Source organism: Charadrius vociferus, unplaced genomic scaffold (genome assembly GCF_000708025.1).
Source record: "Charadrius vociferus isolate BGI_N301 unplaced genomic scaffold, ASM70802v2 scaffold359, whole genome shotgun sequence".
Lineage (NCBI taxonomy): Eukaryota > Metazoa > Chordata > Aves > Charadriiformes > Charadriidae > Charadrius > Charadrius vociferus.
The window spans coordinates 2,959,746-2,982,559 of record NW_009661369.1 but is presented as its reverse complement, the minus strand read 5'-3'; the positions used below and the strand labels follow the sequence as shown (position 1 = coordinate 2,982,559).

The following is a 22,814-nucleotide window of genomic DNA, read 5'->3' as shown; positions in this document are numbered from 1 at the left end:
ATTCCTGTGCGTGCCGCTGGCCACTGCTTTATTTACTACCCCAGCCACAGCTGGGAACATCATCTGGTCAGTAGTCCTGGTCCTCCTTCCCTAAACGAGGGATTTGATGTGCAGAAACCCATGTTAGGCCCCTTTAGAATACCCTTCTGAAAATCCTACTGTAACTAAAGTAGATGGATTTGTTTTTAAAAGGAAAAGAAAAACGGGGAGGCAGTAAATCAGAGACTCCATACAACACAAGGCATTGTCAGCGTGACTGAAAGGCAGTAGATTGGAAACCAGCGTGCATTTGTTATAACAGAAAGGGTTTGACATTTAGCCACAAGTTAATATTTCAAATGTGATTTGGAAGACTGATACGAACCTGAACACAGGAGGGCACAGAGCTGGCTTTCACTGAAGAGATTAAAATCCCCTCCATTTCCACTAGCCCCTCACCACCCTCGTCCTTCACCATCAAAGCAGGGAGGGGTTTTATTTCTGCATCTTCCAAAGCAGCTTGAGGTCTGTGGCCTCTGCGGCTACCACGGATGCTCAAAGTCAGATTCACTGCAGCAGTTTCAAGCCCCATGCTGGGCTCTGCAGGTCCAGGCGGGAGGTGGGCGCTGGGGCCAGGGCAGGTGGCTCCCCGCAGCCCCAGAGCAAGGGCTGTCACCCCAGCAGGGTCACCCCCCTGCCAGCTTCTTCTGAGAGAAAGGGAGCTGAGCTGAAAGGCTGAAGCAGTTTCTGCTGGGGAAAGCAGTCCCGGCCCGCCCTGGGGCAGTGGGAGCCCTTGGAGAGGTGGGAGAGGAGAAGAGCAGATGCCTGGCCTGGGGCGAAGCCTGGGGAAGGTGAGGGGAATGGCTCGATCCGCTTGTGAGGCAAAGCAGCTGTGCTGGGAGAAAGCTGACTCACCTGCCTGGAAAGAAGAGCTCCTACACTTATTTTCCCTACCTCTGGCTGCTTGCTGAGATCCTGCGGACATGTTGGGTCCAACGCAGGGTCCTGCTCTGGAAAGGAGGGGATGAGGGAGCTGAGGCAGTGGAGAGGGTGAAAAAGGAAAGGAGGGGATGAAAGGTGAGAGGGAAATGCCGGGATAACAGAGAAGGAAGAACATGGGGACAGAGAAAGAGAGAGACTTGCTAAAAGCACAACGCTGGGCTGAAGCACACCAAGGGGAGGAATACTGAGCCCTGCAGAAGTTGGAAACCAAAGGCAGTAACAAAGGCCATATATCAAGCTCACCCCATCCCTTAGCTCCTCCTCAGGGAATGTCCAAGGCTGGTTCCTGGGAGTGCACTGCACCACCCGCCCGCCAGCCTGCAGAGCCCCCTGCACGCCCGCACACCGGGGCTCCTGCCTGTGCCACCACCTCTGCCAGCGTTGGTGCAGACCCGGGGTCTGGCCTGTCGGTGCCACGGAGAGATGGCTGGGCCAGGGAGGTGCCGAGGAGGTAGGCAGGCATCCAGGCGCAGACCTGGAGAAGGCACACAGCAAAACATTCAACTAAACCCCAAAACAAACTAACGAAAAAGACCAGGTTTCGCTTTCATCTCTTTTAACTGAGTATCTCGCTAGATGAAAAACCATTTGCTACAGCCATTGCAAGAGTTATTTAAAACAAGCCGTTCTTTGAGCAGATGACTAGGTAGGCCCTGTCTTCTGTGGCTGAAGTCTCCGGAGGGTGAGGAGGCAGATTTTCCAGCAGCTGAGTCTCTCTGTCCCACCGTCTCCCATGTCAGAAGCGCTGAACTCGCTTCCGGTAGCCAAACTGCCTTAAAGAGCCAAAGTCAGAGCACTCACAAGTTGCTCAATAACAGGTAGGAATTTAGTGTGGTGGTGATTTCTGACTCTGCCAAATTCAGCTGAAATTTGCCATCAGGCTGAAGAACATACTGTTCTTGCCTAAAATTTGTTCCATGGGAAACAAGGCCAAAGTAAAGAAGGTACAAATCAAAGACGATGGCTTTACAAAGAGAAGTAACACCTGACCCTTCCTGAGAAAGGCACCTCCTCACGAGCACTCTCCTGCCCGAGGGTCGCCACAGCTCAGCGAGCCGAGATTCCTGGGACTGCCCCAGAGGGATCCCCTCTGTGCCGGCATGCTCAGGCACGGGGCAGCCTGGGAAAGCTGCTCTGTTAGCCGCTCCAGACAGACCTGTACCAAAACCTCTGTCCTCTGAGGCAGCCTATCTGCTGGCAAATATATTGCTATACAAATTTGCACCATGTATCTTCTCCTAGTGCCAGGTCTTTTGACAACATATAAAAGGCAGTCCATTTTGTTAGCAGTCACTGTGTGCATATTTAGCAACTTTAGCCAGCGATGCCAAAGTCCTCTTCAATAACGCCACAGGGCCAGATGGCTCACAGTCACACATCATAAATTCCTTTCTGCTATTTCCATCTTGTATTTACCCAGCTCAGTGTGTAACAGCTACTGGCGTTGAAGGCTTCCTTTTTCAGAAACATCTGTGGTTTTGATAAGTCTTTGTAAGTATGGAAAAGCCTAAAGTCCTTCAGCTCCAGTTCTCGGAGCAGACTGTACCAGTACCGCACCACGGTGCTGTCATTGCCGCTGACCTCAAACCCAGGCCAGTGGATGTGCACCTCAAAGACCAGCTGTCCTATCTGCTCAACGACATCTTCCAGGATCAGGTTTTCCAAAATCTTCCACTCAGCACTCTCCACATCTGCCTTGAGGACATCAATCTGCAACAAAAACACCATTACTATGTGAAAATGAGAGGCTTTGCAATTATTGTCAGTAAAATCTGAGGCCAGGATTGTCCATTTTATAATATACATAATTGTTATTATGTACAATTTCTTCTGTATTAAAATAAAAAATGTTAAAAAAATCTCAGAGTATCATAGGGCTAAGATGGACAGTACATGAGGTTTCATGCTTGCCTCTTTCACAGCCCTTCTCCTCCTGCCTCTGACTCCGGGTCTGAAAAGCTCTGGACCCTGAGGTGTCCGACGCAGCTCATCCTACAACCAAAGCATGTTACTGTTCCTTCACAAATCTTGTAGTGGCATCAAAGCTATGGAAAAAAGAAACCCACCTAACTAAATAAAGACACTAAGACATCGCTGTTCCTTATTTCTCCATCACAAAATCCCGCGACAGAACAAAACGCACTAACAGTGATTCCTTGCACCAGAGCAGAGCAGGGTCCTCGAGTGCCAGATGCTACATGCACCACACAAGTGCAAGAGAAGGCCAAAGTGAAATGAATGCTCTGAGCAGCTCAGGTCACCAGCTACCCACAGCCGAGCTGCTGTCTGAAGCTTTTGCAGGCATCTCTACAGGTGCTGAGCAAGGAGGACCAAATCAAAAGAGAATTATGCAGAGTCTGCAGGGTTCTCAGGACAGCTCCTCTGAAGAAAAAGGGAGAACAGGAAAGAAGCCGTGAAGCTGTCTGAAGGGGAAAACACATCTCATAGAAAAGTGCCCTGGTTTGGTTTTGGACCATTATTTAATGTTGTGGCAAGATACTCAGCAATTCAACTTCTCACAGCCTAACACAACTGTGGGTTGACATTGCTTGAGATTAGCTGGGGGGAAGAGAAGTGTATGCTTTAATAAAAACAGAGCATTTTGTCACAATTTCAGGCCTGGCAGAAAACGATGACTGCAGCAGTGCTCATAAGCTGCAGAGCTCAAGGCCCCCCCTTACCCAGAGCCAAACAGGGGAAACTGCCCCATGTGACAGTGGGGTTTGCCTGTGCTGGGTCCACCTGAACTGCTGCTTCTGCCCATCTGTTCATGCTCAAGATGCATTTGAAGTGAAAAACTGAGAACTTTATTTAGAGTCAAGAAGATCCCCCAATTCAGCCTACCCTGACCATCATGGCACTGTCAGAAAAGGCACCTGTGCAGGTACAGAAGAGAAATTTGGGTGGGTAATATAAAAGCATTGCCAAGGCAACCGCTTTCCTAAGCCGTGCCATCCCAGGATGCCTTGCTGATGTCAGGCCATGCCCCGTCCAGGGGCGCAGGGCAGGGGCTCTGCTGTGAGCATCTCTCCTGTACAACCAGAGCTCTGCTTCTCATGGGCCACAGCCAGAAACCACGGGGCCGTGGCAAAGGGGGGCCACATCTACCTTCCCCTTGTTCTCTGGCTGGCTGACGGGAGGCACCAGGGTCTGATCTCCTGAGGTGCAGAGCACTCACAACCACGTCAGCCCTCCTCGGGCGCTGTGCTCCGGCGCTATGGATGGCCATGGGATGGAGAGAATCGGTAGGTGTCAAATGCTTGCTGTTTCTGGTCTCCATCTGTAAAACGAGGGTATTAAGCACTGAACGCCCTCTGCAGGGTGCGTGGCTTGTGCCCGTGAAGGGATGTGAGACTTTTATGGCACAAGCTGTAAAACAGCTGCAAACAAAACACTACATTTTTAGAGCAGGACTTGGGGAGAGTGGGACTTGAATGAGGTCCACGGTCACAGACCGAATAATGACAGGCCAAGCCGCTGCTTGTCTGCTCATTAAGGCAGCATTGTGCCTCCTCCACAGTGAGAGAGGCAGGGGGCCAGTGAAAAACGACCGAGGGATTATGGAATTAAAGCCCGTATTGTGGCACGTCCGCAGGGGGAGCAGAGAGGAAGACTACACAGACAACCTTAGCTCTGGTATTTCCTAACTTGACTCGGCAACAAAGAGCCTGTCGGTCTGTCCATCAGAGCTTATCAGACTGTCCATCTGTGGGTCGGTGAAACAGTTTAACATAGCGCTCCTCTGGGTTCAAGGGGAGGCTGAATGCAAATGATGCTGCTCATGACATTTCAGCTGAGAACTACTTCATGGTTGAGCTCACTTGTTTTCCTTTATACATTTAAATAGGTTACTTATTTTTCAGATACCAACTCACAGCTCTACCTGTAATGTAATTTTGCAGGTAGTTGATTCCGCATGGGTGCAATTGCCATAGGACCGTGCTGCCACACTTCAGAAACCACAGACTTTTATCTTTGGCAGACTTCTGTAACTTTGAAAGGAGACAAATTATGCAAAATCCCTTTTTTTAGGGGGGGAGGGGGGAGAAATGTTTCTAAGTGTTTGCTTTTGTTTTCCCATGATCTTTTGTTACAGCAACAGTAGGACATCTTTTTCCCATGGTAATGTTTTCAGTCATCATCCAGGTTTGTTTGTTTTTCTCTTGTGACACTAACTGCTGCTCCGACTGCTCAGCAGGCGCTCTGCACCCTCTGCGCTGCATTTGCAAAACTGATCCGAAAAGTGGCTGCTAACCAATGTTTCAGTAGGATAAAATGAGATACCACAGTAACTGCTTAAACACATACAGAAATGACCAGGAAAGAAGCACAAGGCTAGTGGGGATGTGCTGCACACACAAACCAGAGGCTCTTTGTTGCCTTCGTTGCCCCACACTGCTCACAGACCTGGAGGGAGGAAGGTACCTGTCTCTACCCACCAACTTTTGTGACTGCCTTCCAGGGAAGGCATCCATCTCAGCCCAGAGTCTCCATTTTATGCCACGGATAAGGTAAAATAAATGGCAAACCAGCTTTGCGACAGAGTATCACAGCAAATAACAAGCGTCCTGCTAACACCAAATGCGAGTTTTGTGATGATTACACTGCTCGGGAGATATCTACCCTCAGTGATAAGCAGCGCACTACTGATAAGCAATGCACTACCACCTTCCAGATGCCTAGATTCAAAGTGCCAGGGAATGGATTAGTGGACAAATCTATAAATTCAGAGCTCTAATTCACCTGGGAGTGCAGGTGGAGTCTGCTGCTGGAGAGTAAATCCTGGAGGGCAAAGATCTATAGTGCCTGAAGGTAAAGGATGGCAGCCGATTGCCCACTAGTTTCCAGCACTCACAGACTAAGGCTGGTTCCTCTTATCTTCTACAAACTAATTAGGTTATCACAGAAAAGGAAAAAATGTGGTTTTTTTAAATGTTTTCTCAGTGATTAGCTCCCTTGAAAAAACACTGCAGCATTACACTTGGAGGAAAAAAAAAAAAAGGCCTTTCCTCATGCACAACCAAGCATATAAATCAGCTGAATAAGAATGTGTTTTAGTTAGCAAAGGTTAACATGTAGGAAGGCTCATTTCTTCTTTTTAGGGTAATGACTTGTTACAACTGTGCATCATTTCCTAAAGCAGAGATCAGAGCTCTGTTTGCCTCGATCGTTTTTGAACTACCAGGGTTAACAGGGATTTCAGGCTCTGCGGTGCCCCATGGGCACCATTTAAAGCTCCCCGTGGAGAAGAGTCAATTGAGAGCGAGTAGCTGGAGGAAGCAATTTAGCTGTATTACTTCCAGCACCAACTCAGCATGTGGAAGTGGCAGCCAGGAAAGGCAAAAACAGCAAACGCAGTACAGGTCAGGCAAGGAGGATCCCTCCCTTTCCATGGGAGCAGCTCTGCGGCATGAGGTGGGAGCAGGGAGAGGAGAGCTGGTTACGGCTTTCAAGCAGAGGAGTGGAGCTCTGAACCACCCCGTCCTCCTGAACCACAGTGCCGCACTCGGGATTTGAGATATAACCCTCTGCTCTGGCTCCCTGATACAGGCTTACCATTTTGACGTCAGCTGTATAGCAAGATGAACTCTGCTTGCTTATGCATCAGTTTTTCTCCTGTCTACAAGTACAATTCTCTATTTTCAGCAGCCAAAACTCTAGAAAAAGCTGTTTAATTCATATTTTGATAGCACGCAACTTTGCAGGTAACAAACAGGTCCTTGAGTACAGTTTTTTTAAACTATCTTCCCTGTTTTCCCATCTACAACTTTTCAGCGTGACACTTCCCTCACTTTCTTTCCTTTCAAAATCCATCCACAGCCTCTCCTCACCAGCAGGCGATGGCTTGGATGTTAAGTCCCTTTCATTCCCTTTTATTCTGAGCTGAGGCTGTAATTGATGGCAGACAGGATGCCATGTAGTCTAATAGCAAATTACACTCCCAGCAGCTTGCAACTGCCTCTCCCCATGCTCTCCGCCATCGGTGGGAGGGGGAACCATCCTGGCTCTCTCTCAGCCATCCAGCAGGGAGACTGGGACTGCTGTGGGCACAGTCTGAGCAGCACAACACGGATACTGAAATCAGGAGAAAAGTCAGTCACTACTGGTCAGTGATGTACAGCTCCAAACAGCAGCACTTCTCCCTCAAATTACCTCCCCTCCTTCCTACTCCCATTTACAACTCCCTCTGCGACAATCTGTATGGCCAACTTCAAAATACTCTGGGACAAATGTGTCATTTGAGATTATTCACTCCCAACGTGACAGATCAGGCACATCTTCAAGTATCTGCTTAAGGCATTAAAGCCACAGAGCCAGTTTGTGCAGTTGGGGGCTTACATGGTCTATGGTCCTTTTTTACAGTAAAGGGCAACCGTTCAGTTGAAGTCACTCACACAATATACACACAGCCAAACCTGAAAACTGGTAGTGAGTGCAGACGAGCTTCATTCCTCGGCTCTCACCGCTGATGGTCTGCAGCCTTGAGAGTGACAGAGAAGTCTTTTTTCTCCCAGTTTCAGTGATGTGCTTCCATGAAAGTCTTACACAGCAGGGGCAGGATATTAACTCATTTTATGTTTACCACTTAAGCTGAAGAAAATGTTTCAAAATCATATTAAGGAAACTTATTTAACTTTCTCCGACAGCCAACTGTCAGTATAGCAACAGCTTGCCAGAGGCAGTAGTAGTCCCAGACAAACGTACCCATCTGGAAAGCCCACCCGGTGCCTGCAGGAGACATCAATCTCAGCTGAGTGCTCAGGAGCGCTATGAGCACTTTGCCCATGCTGTCCCACGGGGGACTGCTCCCAGCATGGACCCACATGGGCACCCCAACTGGAGTCAGCCCCAGAGCCGCAGAGCTCAGGCGTGGGGGTGACCTGGCACTTTTATTCCCCACTTCTTCCCTTGGTCTCTGATGCCGAGACATTTCCCACATACTCTTTCCATCTGGAAGCAATTTCTCTCTGAAGACTCCACTACAGAAAAAAAAATACACCACCCATCCTCCTCCAGTCCAGCCCAGTTAAGCAATGCCACTTAGTCCAGTGGACAGGCAAAGAAGAAGAGGCCTGTTAGCTGGCAGGAGGTTTTTTTCAATGCCACTTCACCAGAGGACAAAATAATCTCAGGACAAACAACAAGCACCTGACTTAGGAGCTCAGCATGGCCTGAAATCCTTTCTCCCTGGCTGCATTTGGTCAGGAGGCTGCAGGGTTTCACCTGTGGCTTTCCTGTCATCACAAACATCTTTATTCACTATGGGATTAGTTCTTCGCATCTTCCCATCTTAACTCATGCTAAGCACCGGACCAGACAGAAATTAATAGCAGCTCACTCGTTAATCATCTTCTGGTCATAAAATAATACATGTCTCCAAGCCTGAATTGATTTTCAGACAGGTTTGATGGGTTTAGCTAGCATTATGTTACAATGACCTTAAAGATAGAGGTATTGTGCTTAACATGTTGCCTAGCTTCCTACCCAGCAAGACCAAGGCTCCTGTACAGTGACGCAGAGAACGGGATCTACAAACCCTCACCATGGGGCAGGCCAGCATTTCACACACGCAATGTTGAGGGAGAAGATCTTCCCCTCACAAAAATCCTGAGCATCAAAGATCTTGGTTCCCCACCTCTTTAAACCAAAACCAGTCTCCAGAGCAGGCAACGGGAACCTCACCGCTAGCTGAGGACTCATAGTGATGCATTCTCAGAGGAAACAGGGAGAAGAGGCACCGTGAGGACGTGAGCCCCAAACAGCGACCTCCTCACCTGATCAAAGTGGCAGCAGCTCACAAACGTGTATCCCTGCTCAGAAACACTGTGCCCCAGCTCCCATTTATTCCACGTTACCTTTTTCAGTTTGCGCAGCTCTTCTGTTGTACAGAAAAAGAGGAGAACATCCCCATACCAGGTGCCTCAATCCAACGGCTAGACTGGCCAAGTGGGAAAAAATCCCACAAGGGAGCTCCAGAAACACTTATCTTAAATTATTTATCAGCCCAATCCTCAGCAAGAGCTCTGCTCAACAAAGCCCGTGCTACAAACAGACTTTTTAAGTATTGCATTTATTCCACCAGCAGCCAATAGCCCAGGCTGGAAGCGCAGTGGCTCCGGGCACAGCCCTGGCCGAGCGCACGGAGTTGCTTTGCAAAGAGCGCATTCAGCCATCCAATCTCACAGGAGATGTCCCGCTGCCCGCTCCCCCCGCAAAGGGGGGCGAAATCCTTTCATTTCTATTCTTTTGATCTTCTCTGCCAGACGCTGCTGGATGCCTGTGGGAACGGATGTTTACTCAAAAGAATAAGTGCTGTACGCTGGACCCTCAAGTCTCTTCATTAAAGGGGAACAAACATTTGCAGGCTGTTTGTATTGCCCCAGCACCACGCAAGGACAGTGGGACCCAGTTCCGTGCTTACATAAAGCCATGTTATCCTGGTCTTGCTAAACGTGAAGGCCAGAAGCAGTACCACACATTACGAGGGAACAACGAGGGGGCAGTCGTCGGCATGGGAGGTTTGCATTAGAAGGCAAATTGTTAAGCAGCAATTGATCCCAAAGCCCTGAGGAGCAAAACCTGTGAGTGTGTGCCCGCGTGTAAGGGATGGAGGGCTTAGGCTACTGTAAAATGGTTGTACGTAGTAAACAGCATTTTGACTGCAAGACCTGCTATTGTTTATTAATACAGTGCCCATGGGGGCCTTCAAAATGTAAGTAATTGAAGAAAGGGCTCAGCGTCCCACCTTCAAAAAATGTTCACCACACCTTAAAGAACACCTCTTGCAGGATAAGAACACGCAGCCCCAGTACAACTGAGTAGCTCCAATTAAATCTACAGAAGGACCTGGCTCCCATCTGCACTAGCCAGTACAATAAAGTCTTTTAAGACTATACTCCTTCAAGGGAGTCTATTTGTTTCACTCCATTTCTGGTCCAAGATGTCAACCTGCCTCTCTTCTGCTTCACTGTTTGTCTGTCCACCCTGCCGTTTGCTTGCAACAGCAGCATGAAGAAAGCTGGGTGTTCCTTAAAAGGTGAATAAAGAACATCTTGAACTGTTTGCGCAACTATCAGATTTCTTCTGGGCCAGGCAGTGGGCAGGGGAAAGGAGAGCTGCTGTGGCTTTGACCTCTGGATTTCAAATTTTTGAGAATGGAGGGATACCTTAAACTGCTGTCAGATGAAAAATGAGACCAGAAAGGACCCAGACACTGAGGTGAAAGGATTCAAACAAAAGATAGCCAATTCCAATGACAAGAATTTGTAAACAGTGACAGGCAGAGGGATGAGCTACTAGAGACAAACATGGAGGAAAAAAAATACGTTTTTTTTAGACAGCTCCTAAGTGCTCTGGATAGGGCATTTATCTAAAGAACTTGTTAATGTCAATTACTCCCTGCAAATTGTGAGAAAGATGGGTAGAGGAAAAGACCAGGCTGTTTATGGAAAGGGGGTTGCTCTCAATTCTCATAAAAGCAGCATCATGCCATGGACCACCACCCTGGGCAGATATTCAGCACCCTGGCTGAATTAAAACCGTACAGATTCACATTACTGTGTTAATGGCTTAAGCAGGAGCTGGGGAGCACGCATACAGGTCTGAGCTCAGCAGGTGCCCTGCGTCTGGTACCACCTTGTGAAGCAGGGCAGGTTCCCCAGGCCCCTGCCAAACTCTGGTTTCGGTGGGAGGAGGGAACCAGGAGCGACTGGCTTCTTACAGCAGCAGCATACCAACGATGACTCCACGGTGCCTGCAGCGAGTGCCGTGCTCTACTGAACGCAACTGTTTGACACTGAAATAGTGGTTATGCTGCTGCTGCTGTTGAAAAGAAGGTGGAACAGCATATTAGTGCACCGAACTGTGCTGGGAATTGAACACAGCTTGTGCAGCCCTCTAGTAAAGCTGGGGGAAAGCAGATTTTTAACACCTGATTTTTCTGAAGGGTCTTCCCTCGCAACAGCAACAACAAAGGCAACAAAAAAGGAAAAGAAAATCCTAAAAAAATCCTGCTTCCTTTCTAGTTTTTAGCAGACAGTAATACGCTTTGAAAGTGTTTGTTTGTTGTTGTTTTTTTTTTTAAAGATGACTGCATAAGTTCTGTTTCAACAGCAAAATATTTTCATTACAATTCAGGCATTACACTAGCTCTTTTCCTAGGGGAAGAAAAGGCTATGGATCGCACCACATTCAGCCCACGTTATCATTAAAGAATCTTCACTCCATGCCTGACAATTGCATACTGAACAGCACCTTCAGGTGGCTCCCTAGAAACACCCCTATTCTTAACAATGTCTTAAGAACTGCTCCTGGCAGAAAGAATTTAAATGAGGTGAAAGGAGATGTAGAACCAAGAGAAAACCCCATAAAGGAATGTGTATGAGGCATTCCTTGCATTCACCACAGGGAGTGGGAGAGGTGGTGAGCAGTAAATCACTGTCCGAAGATTCTTGCTTCCAGAAACAAGAGTTTGTCAAGCCCACTTCTCCTTGCAGCCAAACTCTTCAATCTAGTTGCAATTAAAATACTTTACACAGCAGCAGCCTCAGCTGACTAAGCAAATGTAGAGCAATTGCCACCTTGATTTCATTATCACTAAAATTAAAGAATATATACATCCAGGAAGGAAACACTGTGTGTCAGGAGCTTGCAGATTACTAAGGGGCAACCATTACAAGGTTACAGAAGGCATCATTTCCAACTGCAGCTGGAAACATCTGCACCAGCTCAATTGCCCCTTTTCAGCAACTGGACTAAAATTCACTAACTCACTGATGTACCCCCAAACAAAACGTTCACACACTGCAACGGTTAGTGATCAAACTGCAGCTCTGCTGTAACTCCAAGAAAACCAGTCGCGTTAGACAGAAAATTAATTTGGCCCAGCATGTACAAGCATAACCTCAAAGGGACTGAATGCCTATGTTATGGGCAGTAAGTCTCACAAGAACTCATAAATCAAATTACAGAGCTAGAGGCAGACGCTTATTGTAGAATAACACGCTCTCCAGCACTCTGAGCTTTTTCTTTAATGGGATGACTCAAAAAAACCCTATCACTTCATATTTTCTGGCTAGTTTGCCCAATGTTATTATCTCTGGTGCTCTCCCTTTCAGCACAACCGCCATGGAAATCAGGCACGTGAGACAGGTTTGCAGAACTCTGAAGTCCTGATCTCAGGACTTGTCAGACAGACGCTGAGCACAGAGTTGAGTTTGGAGTCACCACCACAGCTCCCTAGATCCTGCATTTTTTTCTCTGTGCATGCCTTGATGTTACCATACACCTGCACAGCAGGCCTAACTCCTCCTGCATTCATTCATATCTTTCTGGTCCCACACAGAAATAGGAGGCTGGAGCAAAAAAAACAAATGGGGGAATTAACACACAGATTTGTTTAAGGGTGCACTCCCACCCCCCTGCTCAGGTTCCCCTTCCTATTCCCACTGCATCAGCTTGTGCTACAGGCCGCATAGGCTGCCCGCTGCCAGCCACCGACACCACCCTCATCTGCACTGGAATCAGCGTTACCCAGTCTCCACTTCTTATCTTTCTGTTTTTTGTGGATCGCTTCCACATGCACACATTATCAGCACGGCTCAGGTCACATCTGCCAGCATTTTCCCACTACGTGTTAAAATTGAAACAAAACAAAAGCCCAAATACATACATATGGTACATCACTACAACAGACCTACGCTGCTCACAGTGGCAAGAAACTCTGACTTTCAGGAATAACCAACTCACAGTAAATATGAAACTGCAAATCACTCTCCTAATCAATTAAAAACGATTCCAAACATCCACTTTGAGAGCTGCTGAAATAATCCTCTGTCAGGAAAACAAGACATAGAAGTGGGAATTACGTATCATTTCTCTGGGTGTCCCAATAATTTCCTATGGCGCTGCTGAGAGAGGCAATGCTTCTTGCAGGTCTGGGGAATGTGTTGCTCTCTGTGTTTGCCACTAGTGGCATTTTCTTATGTTGCAGCAGTACTGGTGTTTGAGAATGTTCCAACATGCTGTTATTTAAGAAAAAGAGAATGGGAAGAGGTGGCCACCAGTCTCGGCTGGACTGTCCCTGTGTGATACTAGGGCAAGTCACTTGAGGTCCAATGCACGTCACCCCGCCTTAGACATCTAAACCCAAACCAGCTGTCCAAGCTCCATTTATAGATCAGAGACAAGAATAGGAACTTCTGAAGAGCAATTTGAGATGTGCAGTTCACATCATCCAGCCTGTTTTAAATGTCTGCCTTTGGATGAGATGAACTGCACCTTAACGGTTTCCCTTGAGTTTATGAGGACCTCAACAGCTCTCTCAAATGCAGATATTTAAATTAATGAAGGTGAATTCCGTGCTCCTCGATTCCCTGGCAGGTCATTTATTTAGACTATAAGCTCTTACGGCTATGGTAATACATCTGCCGGGTGCAAAAGGGTCCAGTGCCAACATGGGAATTTACTGTGCAGAGTTACTCCTACTGCAAACAGGCCAGGACCAGCCATTTACACCTTAAAAAAAAAAAATCACTGCTCTGGGACAAATCTCTTTCTACTGTGCCACACAGAAACTGATATAACAAACAGACAGTCTGACGTGTCCGCATAAAAGCAAATGATATGGCAAGTGGTAGCAGTTCAGACATTTCCAGGGGAGCAAGGAGAATAAGACGGTCAAAGCCTGAGCCCTCATTGGGACTTCTGAATAGTACTGATTGCTGATGCTCCGGCTGCAGGAGGAGCAGCAGAACACTAGTAAGATGTTATGGGAAATACAGGATCTCTCATGTCAGAGGAGACTTAGAGAGGCCAGTATGATGACCCTACCAAAGCAAAGGCTGTTCTTCACAAATGTATCTGGATGGTAAATAACAGCTGCAGAAAAAGGGCCACTTAAGCCTAAAGACCATTGATTGCACAAGAAACCTTGGATGTGAAAATAATGAGGCTAAAAATCAGATGAAGGGTGGGTTTTTTCCTTTTAGAATTAAGATTCTGGAAAAGCCCCAAATAAGCATAAAAAACCAAAGAAAAAATTAGGCCCTTTCAAGACAAAACTCCAAACGTTTACTTAAGGATTTGTACAATGCAGCAATTCACCAGATCTGGTCTCATTTGGTCCCACTGACACTAAGCCAAACGGAGCAGAGTGTAGATCTGAACTTGTGTGTCCTGCTCCAGCAAGGTGAAGGGGGTTGTTCCCCAGCTGCAGCAGCAACAACAAGGACTCACCTCCCTGCAAGAGCTCTCGAGCTCCTGGCTTCTCACCCTGAGCTTAGGCTTTCACATCAGGATATAGACCAGTCTGCAGGCGCTTATCAACCAGCAATGAGGACCTTCTGTGAGTTAAGATGGCAGCTGAGCTGAGTTTATAAGCACCGGTGGCACCCACATGTTGAACTTGGGCATAGCAGCCCCTTAGCAAACATAACTCACACTAACTAACCCCATGCAGCGCTACAGGCTTGGGGAAGTGTGGCTGGAAAGCTGCCTGGCAGAAGGAGACCTGGGGGTTCTAATTGACAAGCGGCTGAACGTGAGCTGGCAGTGTGCCCAGGTGGCCAAGAAAGCCAACGGCATCCTGGCTTGTATTAGAAATAGCGTGGCCAGCAGAAGTAGGGAGGTGGTTGTGCCCCTGTACTCAGCACTGGTGAGGCCACACCTGGAGTATTGTGTCCAGTTTTGGGCACCTCAGTAAAAGAGAGATATTGAGGTGCTGGAGCGAGTGCAGAGGAGGGCAACGAAGCTGGTGAAGGGCCCAGCAAACAAATCATATGAAATGCGGTTGAAGGAGCTGGGACTGTTTAGTTTGAGGAGGAGGCGGCTGAGGGGAGACCTCATCACTCTCTACAACTATTTGAAAGGACACTGTAGAGAGGTTGGTGCTGGTCTCTTCTCGCAGGTAATTAATGACAGAACAAGAGGGAATGGCTTCAAGCTCCAGCAGGGTAGATTTAGACTGAACATTAGGAAAGAATTTTTCACAGAAAGAGTGGTTGGGCATTGGAATAGGCTGCCCAGGGAGGTGGTTGAGTCACCATCCCTAGATGTGTTTAAGAGACGTTTAGATGTGGTGTTGGGGGATATGGTGTAAAGGAGAACTTTGTAGGGTAGATGGTTGGCCTCGATGATCCCAAGGGTCTTTTCCAACCTAGACAATTCTATGATTCTAACTAACCCCCAAGCTCTCTGTGTAATATCTAAGTCTACCCTTGCAAGGGATAATAAAAGTTAAATGATTTTGTTTAGGCAGGGTCAAGAATTCAAAATACTATTCTGGTCCCTGCAGTCCTGAGGTGTGTGTAGTAAAGAGTAAACATGGATTTGGTTGCTCCAAAACTTGAACGTGGACTTTCCCCAACATCGAGAGTTAATTTTTTGTTTTGTTAATCAAATCTCCATGAATAACTAAGTTGTTATACAGTTTTCCCCAGGTTTTTATTTTGTATTTATTTGTATACTGCCAACAGAGCCGATTTTAAACCAAAATGGTAAATGGATTTTCTTTAATCTTTGCTCTTTCACAACAGTCTTCACAAAACTGAAAGTGCAGCACAAAATAGACTCTATAGTATCTGCTTTAGGAGAGAGGCAAGTGATAAATTACTTGCCTAGAAGGAGATGAGGTTATTAATCAAAACGGCTTCAGGGTGTAGTGTTTTGAAGTTGTGTTGAGTATTAAATAACAGGGAGGAGGTTTTTCCTTTTGAAACCCTAAATCTAAGCCTGTTCAATAAAATGAAGCAGGCACCTGTTAGCCAGGTTGTCACAGAAAAATACCATACACAATGCAAAACTATGCTGGGACTAGGTGAATGGTTTATTTAGATAGCTGAATTGGCACTCTTGTAACTGAAATTCAGACAGATTTCTGAAGGTCTTCCCTTATAAGACCATAGAACCAGCTGTGACTAGTCTAGAAAAGCACTGGGATATATATTTGATGCTGCCTCCCGCAGTAGTCTTGTATCCAAGTCAGGACATTACAGTCTGGATGAACAGACAACCACGTAATTAAGAAACCAGAACCAGTTGGATGGTTGCGCTCAGAGGGCAGTGGTTAATGAGTTGTACTCCACTTGGAGGTCAGTTATAAGTAAAGTGCCACAGGGTCTATACTAGGATTTGTCCTGTTTAACGTCATTATCAGTTATCTAGAGGAAGTGTATGACACTCTTGCCATGTTTGTGGATGACAGCAACTTGGTGGGACCAGTCAATACATGCACTCAAGGGCAGAGCTGCCGTCCAGAGGGACGCAGACAGGCTGGAGGGATGGGCTGACAGGAACCTGATGAAATTCCACAAGGACAAACGCCAACTCCTGCACGTGGGGAGGAAGGACCCCCTGCAATGATACAAGCTGGGGACTGCCTGCCTGGCTGGGGAGCAGCTTTGCCAAAAGGTACTGGGGTTCATAGTGCAAAGAAGGCCAACAGCATCCCAGGGTGCATTAGCAGAAGCATGGCCCATAGACCAAGGGATGTGATTATGTCCCTGTACTCGGCACTTGTGAGAGTGCATTTAGATACTACATCCAGTTTTGGTCCCCACAACACAAGACAGACAATCTAAACTGAGCTGAGTTCAGCTATGAGCCATCGAGATGGCTGGAGACTGGAACACTTGCCCTGCAAGGAGAGGCTGGGGAAACGGGGCTTGTTCAACCTAGGCAGGAGATAGCTTTGAATGGGGGGACTAACATCAGCCTGTAGAGCCTACGAAGAGGTCATCAAGGCAGCAGAGACAGGCTTTTCAGCAGCGCATAGACCATAAATTGAGGATGGGGGCTTTCAGACTGGATATAAGGAGAAACTTTTTCACAATGAGGACAGTCAAGCAGGACAACGGCTGGCCCAGAGAAACCGTGCAGTCTCCACTTTGGAGAAACCTCAGTGGTTTTCAAGACCAGAGTGGATAAAGCCTTGAACAACCTGGTCTGACTTCACAGCTGGCCTTACTTTGAGCAGGGGATTGAACTACAGCCCTCTCAAGATCCCATCTGATTTGAATTATCCAGTGGCTCTGTATGAAGAAAGTTGCCCAACCAGCTATCACTCATCCATGGGGTACACCAGCATTGTAGGATCCTCACCCCAGTAGGTAGTTAGAGAATATGAAAGGGAAAGCTTTCACAAAGTTGAACTCTGAATAAGAAAGAAAATCTTGTGCATTCAGGGGCTTTCTCCCTTTTTTCCACCGTTCATCAGCAGTGCACTACAGTGTGCATGTTCAGAAAAAAAACGAGGGGTGGGAGGATGAGCAAGATCAATTTTTACATCTTTATCCTTTCCTGTGGCTGATAAAATACTGCTCTTCTCAGAAGATACACCAGTGAATTTTCAGTTTAGATTTGTGTACCAGGAAATAGGACTCTCATGACATCCTTTGGAGATTATTCCAGGGCTTAAAAGATTTCACACTCTAACAGTTCCCCAAAATAGTCTGACTACATGTTTCCTTTGTCAGTCTCATCCTAATACAGTACTAGATAAGTCCTCTACCTCCAGGCTATTTACACTCCCCAGAGGGTATGCCACATAGCCAATTAGAAAGATCAAGTTCTTTTAATCTTTCCTCAAATCCACTCTAACACCAAAAACCTGTTTGTATTTCTTGCAAGGGTTTCCCTTTCTGTGGATGAGGTCCCAGTACCAACTGCAGAATAGCAGGTGCACTCTCATCCGACCCAGAGTGTAAACGAGCGCATCCGAGTTCTTTGATTCCCTTACACATAAAACCCCCAAATTCCATGTTTTCTTTTCAAGGCTACAACAGCAAGAACTCCAGGAGGCCTTGTCTGTCCTCTCTTCATCAGCCCAATCCAAAGTCTTTGACATCAGTGGAAATAGTCTCAATCACTTGGAGGGTCTTGGATCGAGTCCCAAATCTTAAAGAATAAAAGCAAGGAGAACACAAGGCATTAACTTCAAATGCAGCTGCCTGGAATTCCTGCCTTGAAGTGGGAACAGAACGACTTTGAGGGTAGGCGGAAGGATTTTTAAAATTAAAAAGAACGGGATGAAGAGCGTGGTTTAGCTTTAGCTTTCTAATTGAAAAAAGTGCTTTGGAAAATATTCTGTGAAACTGTTTTGAATTAACTTATTTATTCAGTCAAGGGAACATTCCACTCACATTCACCGGAAGAATGAAAACCTGAATGTCACAGTATTTACTTTGATGTCCTCTTCATAAATTGGAGCTTATCGGTGTCTTTATGCAACATACAACTTCTCAGGCTGCCTTCCAAATTAAAGAAAAACTAAAACGAACAATGTGAGGAGAGTCAGCTGCCCTGGTTCCAGCAGCCCATTCAGGTATTTCACAAATAAGAAGTAACAGAAGACTGCAGAGTGTGTAACAGCTTTAACCTCACCGGGAAAAAGTCAGCTCGTGACTTCACTAATGCCACAGTTTTGCACAGGGGAGCTACCCGAATGCTAATAGAGCAAGACGCTGTATACACTGTTCATAATGCACCAACACACTTGACTAAATCCTATGCCGTGTGTACACAGCTAGAGGAAAGCCTGATTGCATGTGTTACATCTGCATTATGTTCCTTGGCTGCCCTCCAGCCGTCCGCTTTCATGTCAGGTAACTTTTGCCCAGAAAGTTATATACTCAGAATTCATAGCTACACCCTTCTCATTCACAGAAGGTCTTACAATCACTCTGTATTATACGATAACCTGAGAACTGACTGTTCTCAGCAGGTCTGGTGTATCACAAGACTCATACGCTTTTTCTGGATCAGGTCATTAATCACTTGCTCTGTGACTAATTCTTCTAAACTCAAAACAATCAATGCAAGGCAGACGTCAAAGGAAAGCCATCTCTCTCCCCAGATGTTTCACTAATGCACAGCCTAGTATAGTTACAGTATGACTAAGAAGTAGGAAAAAGCTTCTTTTTTTTCTGCTCTTATCTCCAAAAGGGTCCAATCAGTGGAGCTGAACCAAAAGAAAATACTAAAGAAAAGCAAGAAATGAACTGAAAAGGACATCTTGCATTTTATAACAACAAACCAAACAAACGTTTCACGCTTGCTTTGTAAATCTTACAGAAAAGCTCCTCTTTAGCTCAGGCTGCCTATTTCTTAAAAAACAAAGACAAGCAGAAGTAGCTGCAGGCAATGAAGTATATTAGCATTTGAATTCAGGCTTGTGTATCCTCTGAGGGAAAAACTCTCTTGAAAGCAACCTAACGAACTTCCTGAAATGTATTTTGGCAACAGTTATTTAAGATTTGAAGATTTCTGATGTCTTTACAGTTCCTTAAAAACAAACTGGGAAATGTTAAAAAAACCCACAGATTGCTGCCAATTTCAAAACAGGATGTTTTTGTTGTTGATGGCTGTAATAAGGACCAGTGACCTTGAAAATGTAAACAAGCCATCCATTACCTCTTCTCTTCTAAATATTGTTGCAAATATTTTTTTTCTCTTTATAAACTTGGCTGCATGAGTAGTTTAGCGCTTGGACTCAGGCAATGACCAGAACTTCCATAGGACTAAAAAATACTAGTACCCAATGTCACCAACTAGTTGAAGGGGAAAGGAAGGGAGGAAGAAGAAAGTATTTAGTATATGGCTAGTGATTTAAAATCAAAGTGGCTGTTATCAGCACACAGAAAATCAAGACAGACAAGGCACCCCTACAAGAAATGCATTACAAACATTTCTGAAGACAGACCCATCATCAGGAGATAACTGTGGAAAGTGCCTGAGCTCCCGAGACACCAAAGAGGAAGTTCTGCGGCTTTCCCAATACCTAATCCTGCAGTCAGAAACCTGACACCAGTCATAGAATCACTTTGGTTGGAAGAGACCTTTAAGATCATCAAGTCCAACCATCAACTAAACGCTGCCAAATTACCACTAAACCATGTCCCTCAGCACTACATTTTGATTGTCTTTTACAGCAGTAGACAGATTAAGTTCTAGTTGGGCTTTGGCCCTTCTAACTTTCTCCCTGCATAGCTTTACGCAATCTTTGTAGTCTTCCTGAGTGGCCTGCCCCTTCTTCCATCGGCCATAAACATTCCTTTTCTTCCCAAGTACCAGTCAGAGCTCTTGGTTTAGCCAGGCCAGTATCCCCGCTGGCTCATCTTACTGCACATGGGGACAGTCAGCTCCTGCACCTTAATGATTTCTTTCTTGAAGAATGTCCAGCCTTCCTGGACTCTTTTGCCCTTCAAGACTGCCTCCCAAGGGACTCTGCCAACCAGTCTCCTGAACAGCCCAAAGTCTGCCCTCCGGAAGTCCAAGGTGACAGTTCTACTAACACCGCTCCTTACTTCTCCAAGAATCAAAAACTCTATCGTTTTGTGATCACTATGCCCAAGACAGCCTCCAACCTTCACATCACCCACAAGTCCTTCTCTGTTTGCAAATAACAGGTCTAGAAGGGCACCTTCCCTAGTTGGCTCACTCACCAGCTTCTTAGCTATGTCCTTACCTTCTGATGTCCAAATTCATTCAATATTGTGCCGAGCTTCTTCGTGTTGCTGTGAAGTTTATGAGCAGCAATGGCCGGATTGGGATCTCTCCAGTCAATGGACAGGCGATGATACCAGAGGTGCTGACCCTCATGAATGTGTGCTGACTTGATGCTGGGGTCAAAGCGATGCACCTCACATCCACTGTTGGCCATGCTGATCTCAAACTGGTTGTCATCGCTGCCTAGCCTACAAAAAAAAAAAAAAATGTAACTACTAATGCTGCAAAAAGAACTATGAGCATGCAGGACAACCTGAGTATTCATAGTAAAACAAGGTAAAATCCAACCTATTTGTTTCTGAAGTGGTGGAGATGTTGTGCTCCTTCTTGGTATACATCCACAGCACCGAGCACAGTTTAACCCTAATTCTGACGAGATAATCAGAAATAAAGCTAAGGTTACACAATAATACCTGCTGAAGATTTGCAATAAGTAGTTAGACAAAAGAAATTTAAAAGAACGTGTGTTTTTTGCCAACGTCACATTCATAATTGACCTTAATAAACTTTTAATGAAAATTTTCATTTATAGAATGAAACTACTGGAGTGGATTGGATGAACTACATTCACCAGAAAATTCAAGCTCAATGCAATATACCCCATACAATTAGAATGAAGGACTCCTTTCAGGACAAGACCTAAACCACTTTTAGCCAGCCTGATAACCTTCCCAAAGAGCTTTTCCTTAATTCAGAAGTCAACGTCATTAATAAGAAAGTAAATTAAATGTTAGAACTTGTGCTGCCATTATTCCTCTATTTATATTTTGTATTTACATATATTCCTCTTTTTTCAGTTTGCTTTTTCTTCACAAGATTACAATGCATTCCTTAGTCCCCACTGCACAAACTTCCAATAACCAAGCCATAAGCAGAAGAGCAAATATATTTGAAACATATACAATACTGTTTTGTAAAAATCAGGCATATTTCCCACCGTGTCTATAATCTGGTGTTACAGAGATGAGCTATAATGGCCACCAATAGGGACAAGACACAAGAACAAAATGTCTTTCTTTCTCAGTGCACAGGAAGACACAGATAATAAAGCAAATTTAAAAATAGCCCCTTCACAACAGCAACAGAGTTTTTACACAGACTGCTGCTAATTTGGCGAAGACCCCAAATAAGAAGAAAAATTAATAGCCCCATCGTACAGCAGTGTTGTCTCAGTCCCTGTCTCTGCAAGGAAAAGATCTACCTTACAAGGCTGTGCCATTACTGTGGTATTACTGTGCCATCTACCTTACAAGGAGTGCCACCTCCTACAGCCCATTGGTTCACACCGGGTACATTAAAACTAAGAAATTCTGGTATTTACCATTGCAGTCACATGTCTGGACTGCAGGCCTTCCCTACTACATAAAATAGGATGTCCTCTTCATTCCTGATCCTCCAAGCTTGTTCCAAATGTGGTTCAAATCATGCACTAAACCTCAATCAAAAATATGCTGTTGGGTATACACACATATAGCGCTGGGACGAGAATCAAGTTTTTTAAACCAGCGCTTCAAGCAGTTGTACTAATTGAGAATATCCACTATGTAATATCCACTAACACAGCATGGCATTTATCTATCATACACAAACTATTCCAGGGCAGTACTCTTCGCTGTACTGTCAGAGCACCTTCTACACTACACCACAATTATCCTTAGAAATGGTGTGAGTCTGAAATAATTCTGGCTATTTGCATCAATACGTAAAACACGATACATTTTAAATCATGCTACACTACTGTACGACATTAAGCCAGCACTAAATGTTTTACATAGATGACATACTGGTAAACTAAAATGAATCCAACTGGTGAAACAATGTTTGGCAGAGCCTATGTTTTGGAAGTTACCAATATGGTATGACGCTTGTTGTAATATTGGCTAAGCACAGTGTAACAGTGCCCTATTAGAAGGTCTTCTCCTCAACCATCTTCCCCTTTGGGCATCCTGGGAAAGTAGGAGGAGACAGGGTTTGCAAAAACAGCCCAGCATGCTTTTAAGAACAACTCTCTTTCACAGGATTCCAGCCTGTACAGCTGTGTAGGAGGAAAAGAGAGTAGTTTTCTTTTAATACATTCAACACACATTAGGAAAAAAGTTCAGAAGTTAACCAAGTGAATCGACATACTTGTTTGCATGTGGCTTTCTACAGAAGGGACACTGATGAACAAAGACCAGTGTAATCCCTTAGGAATGAGAAGCTGGCTAAAAATGAACAACATGCAAATTGTTGGGGACAGTTACAGCATTAGAGTGATGAGCCTACCAGTGACTGACGGACACACGTGTCCGTGACACACTTCTAGCAGTCCCAGCTGGTACAATCCACAG

The 22,814-nt window shown here is 45.7% G+C and overlaps 1 protein-coding gene across 1 annotated transcript in view; it reads right to left on the bottom strand.

The window, feature by feature from the left end:
* Positions 1 to 2,376: 2,376 nt before the first annotated feature.
* The window catches only part of METTL24 (methyltransferase like 24), a 36,327-nt gene continuing 15,889 nt past the window's right edge, over positions 2,377 to 22,814 (bottom strand). Inside the window, exons 4-5 of the mRNA XM_009893629.1 lie at positions 20,444 to 20,672; positions 2,377 to 2,691 (exon numbers count right to left, since the gene is read on the bottom strand). Coding sequence (XP_009891931.1) covers positions 2,377 to 2,691; positions 20,444 to 20,672 — 544 coding nt within the window. The remainder of the gene's footprint in view (positions 2,692 to 20,443; positions 20,673 to 22,814) is intronic.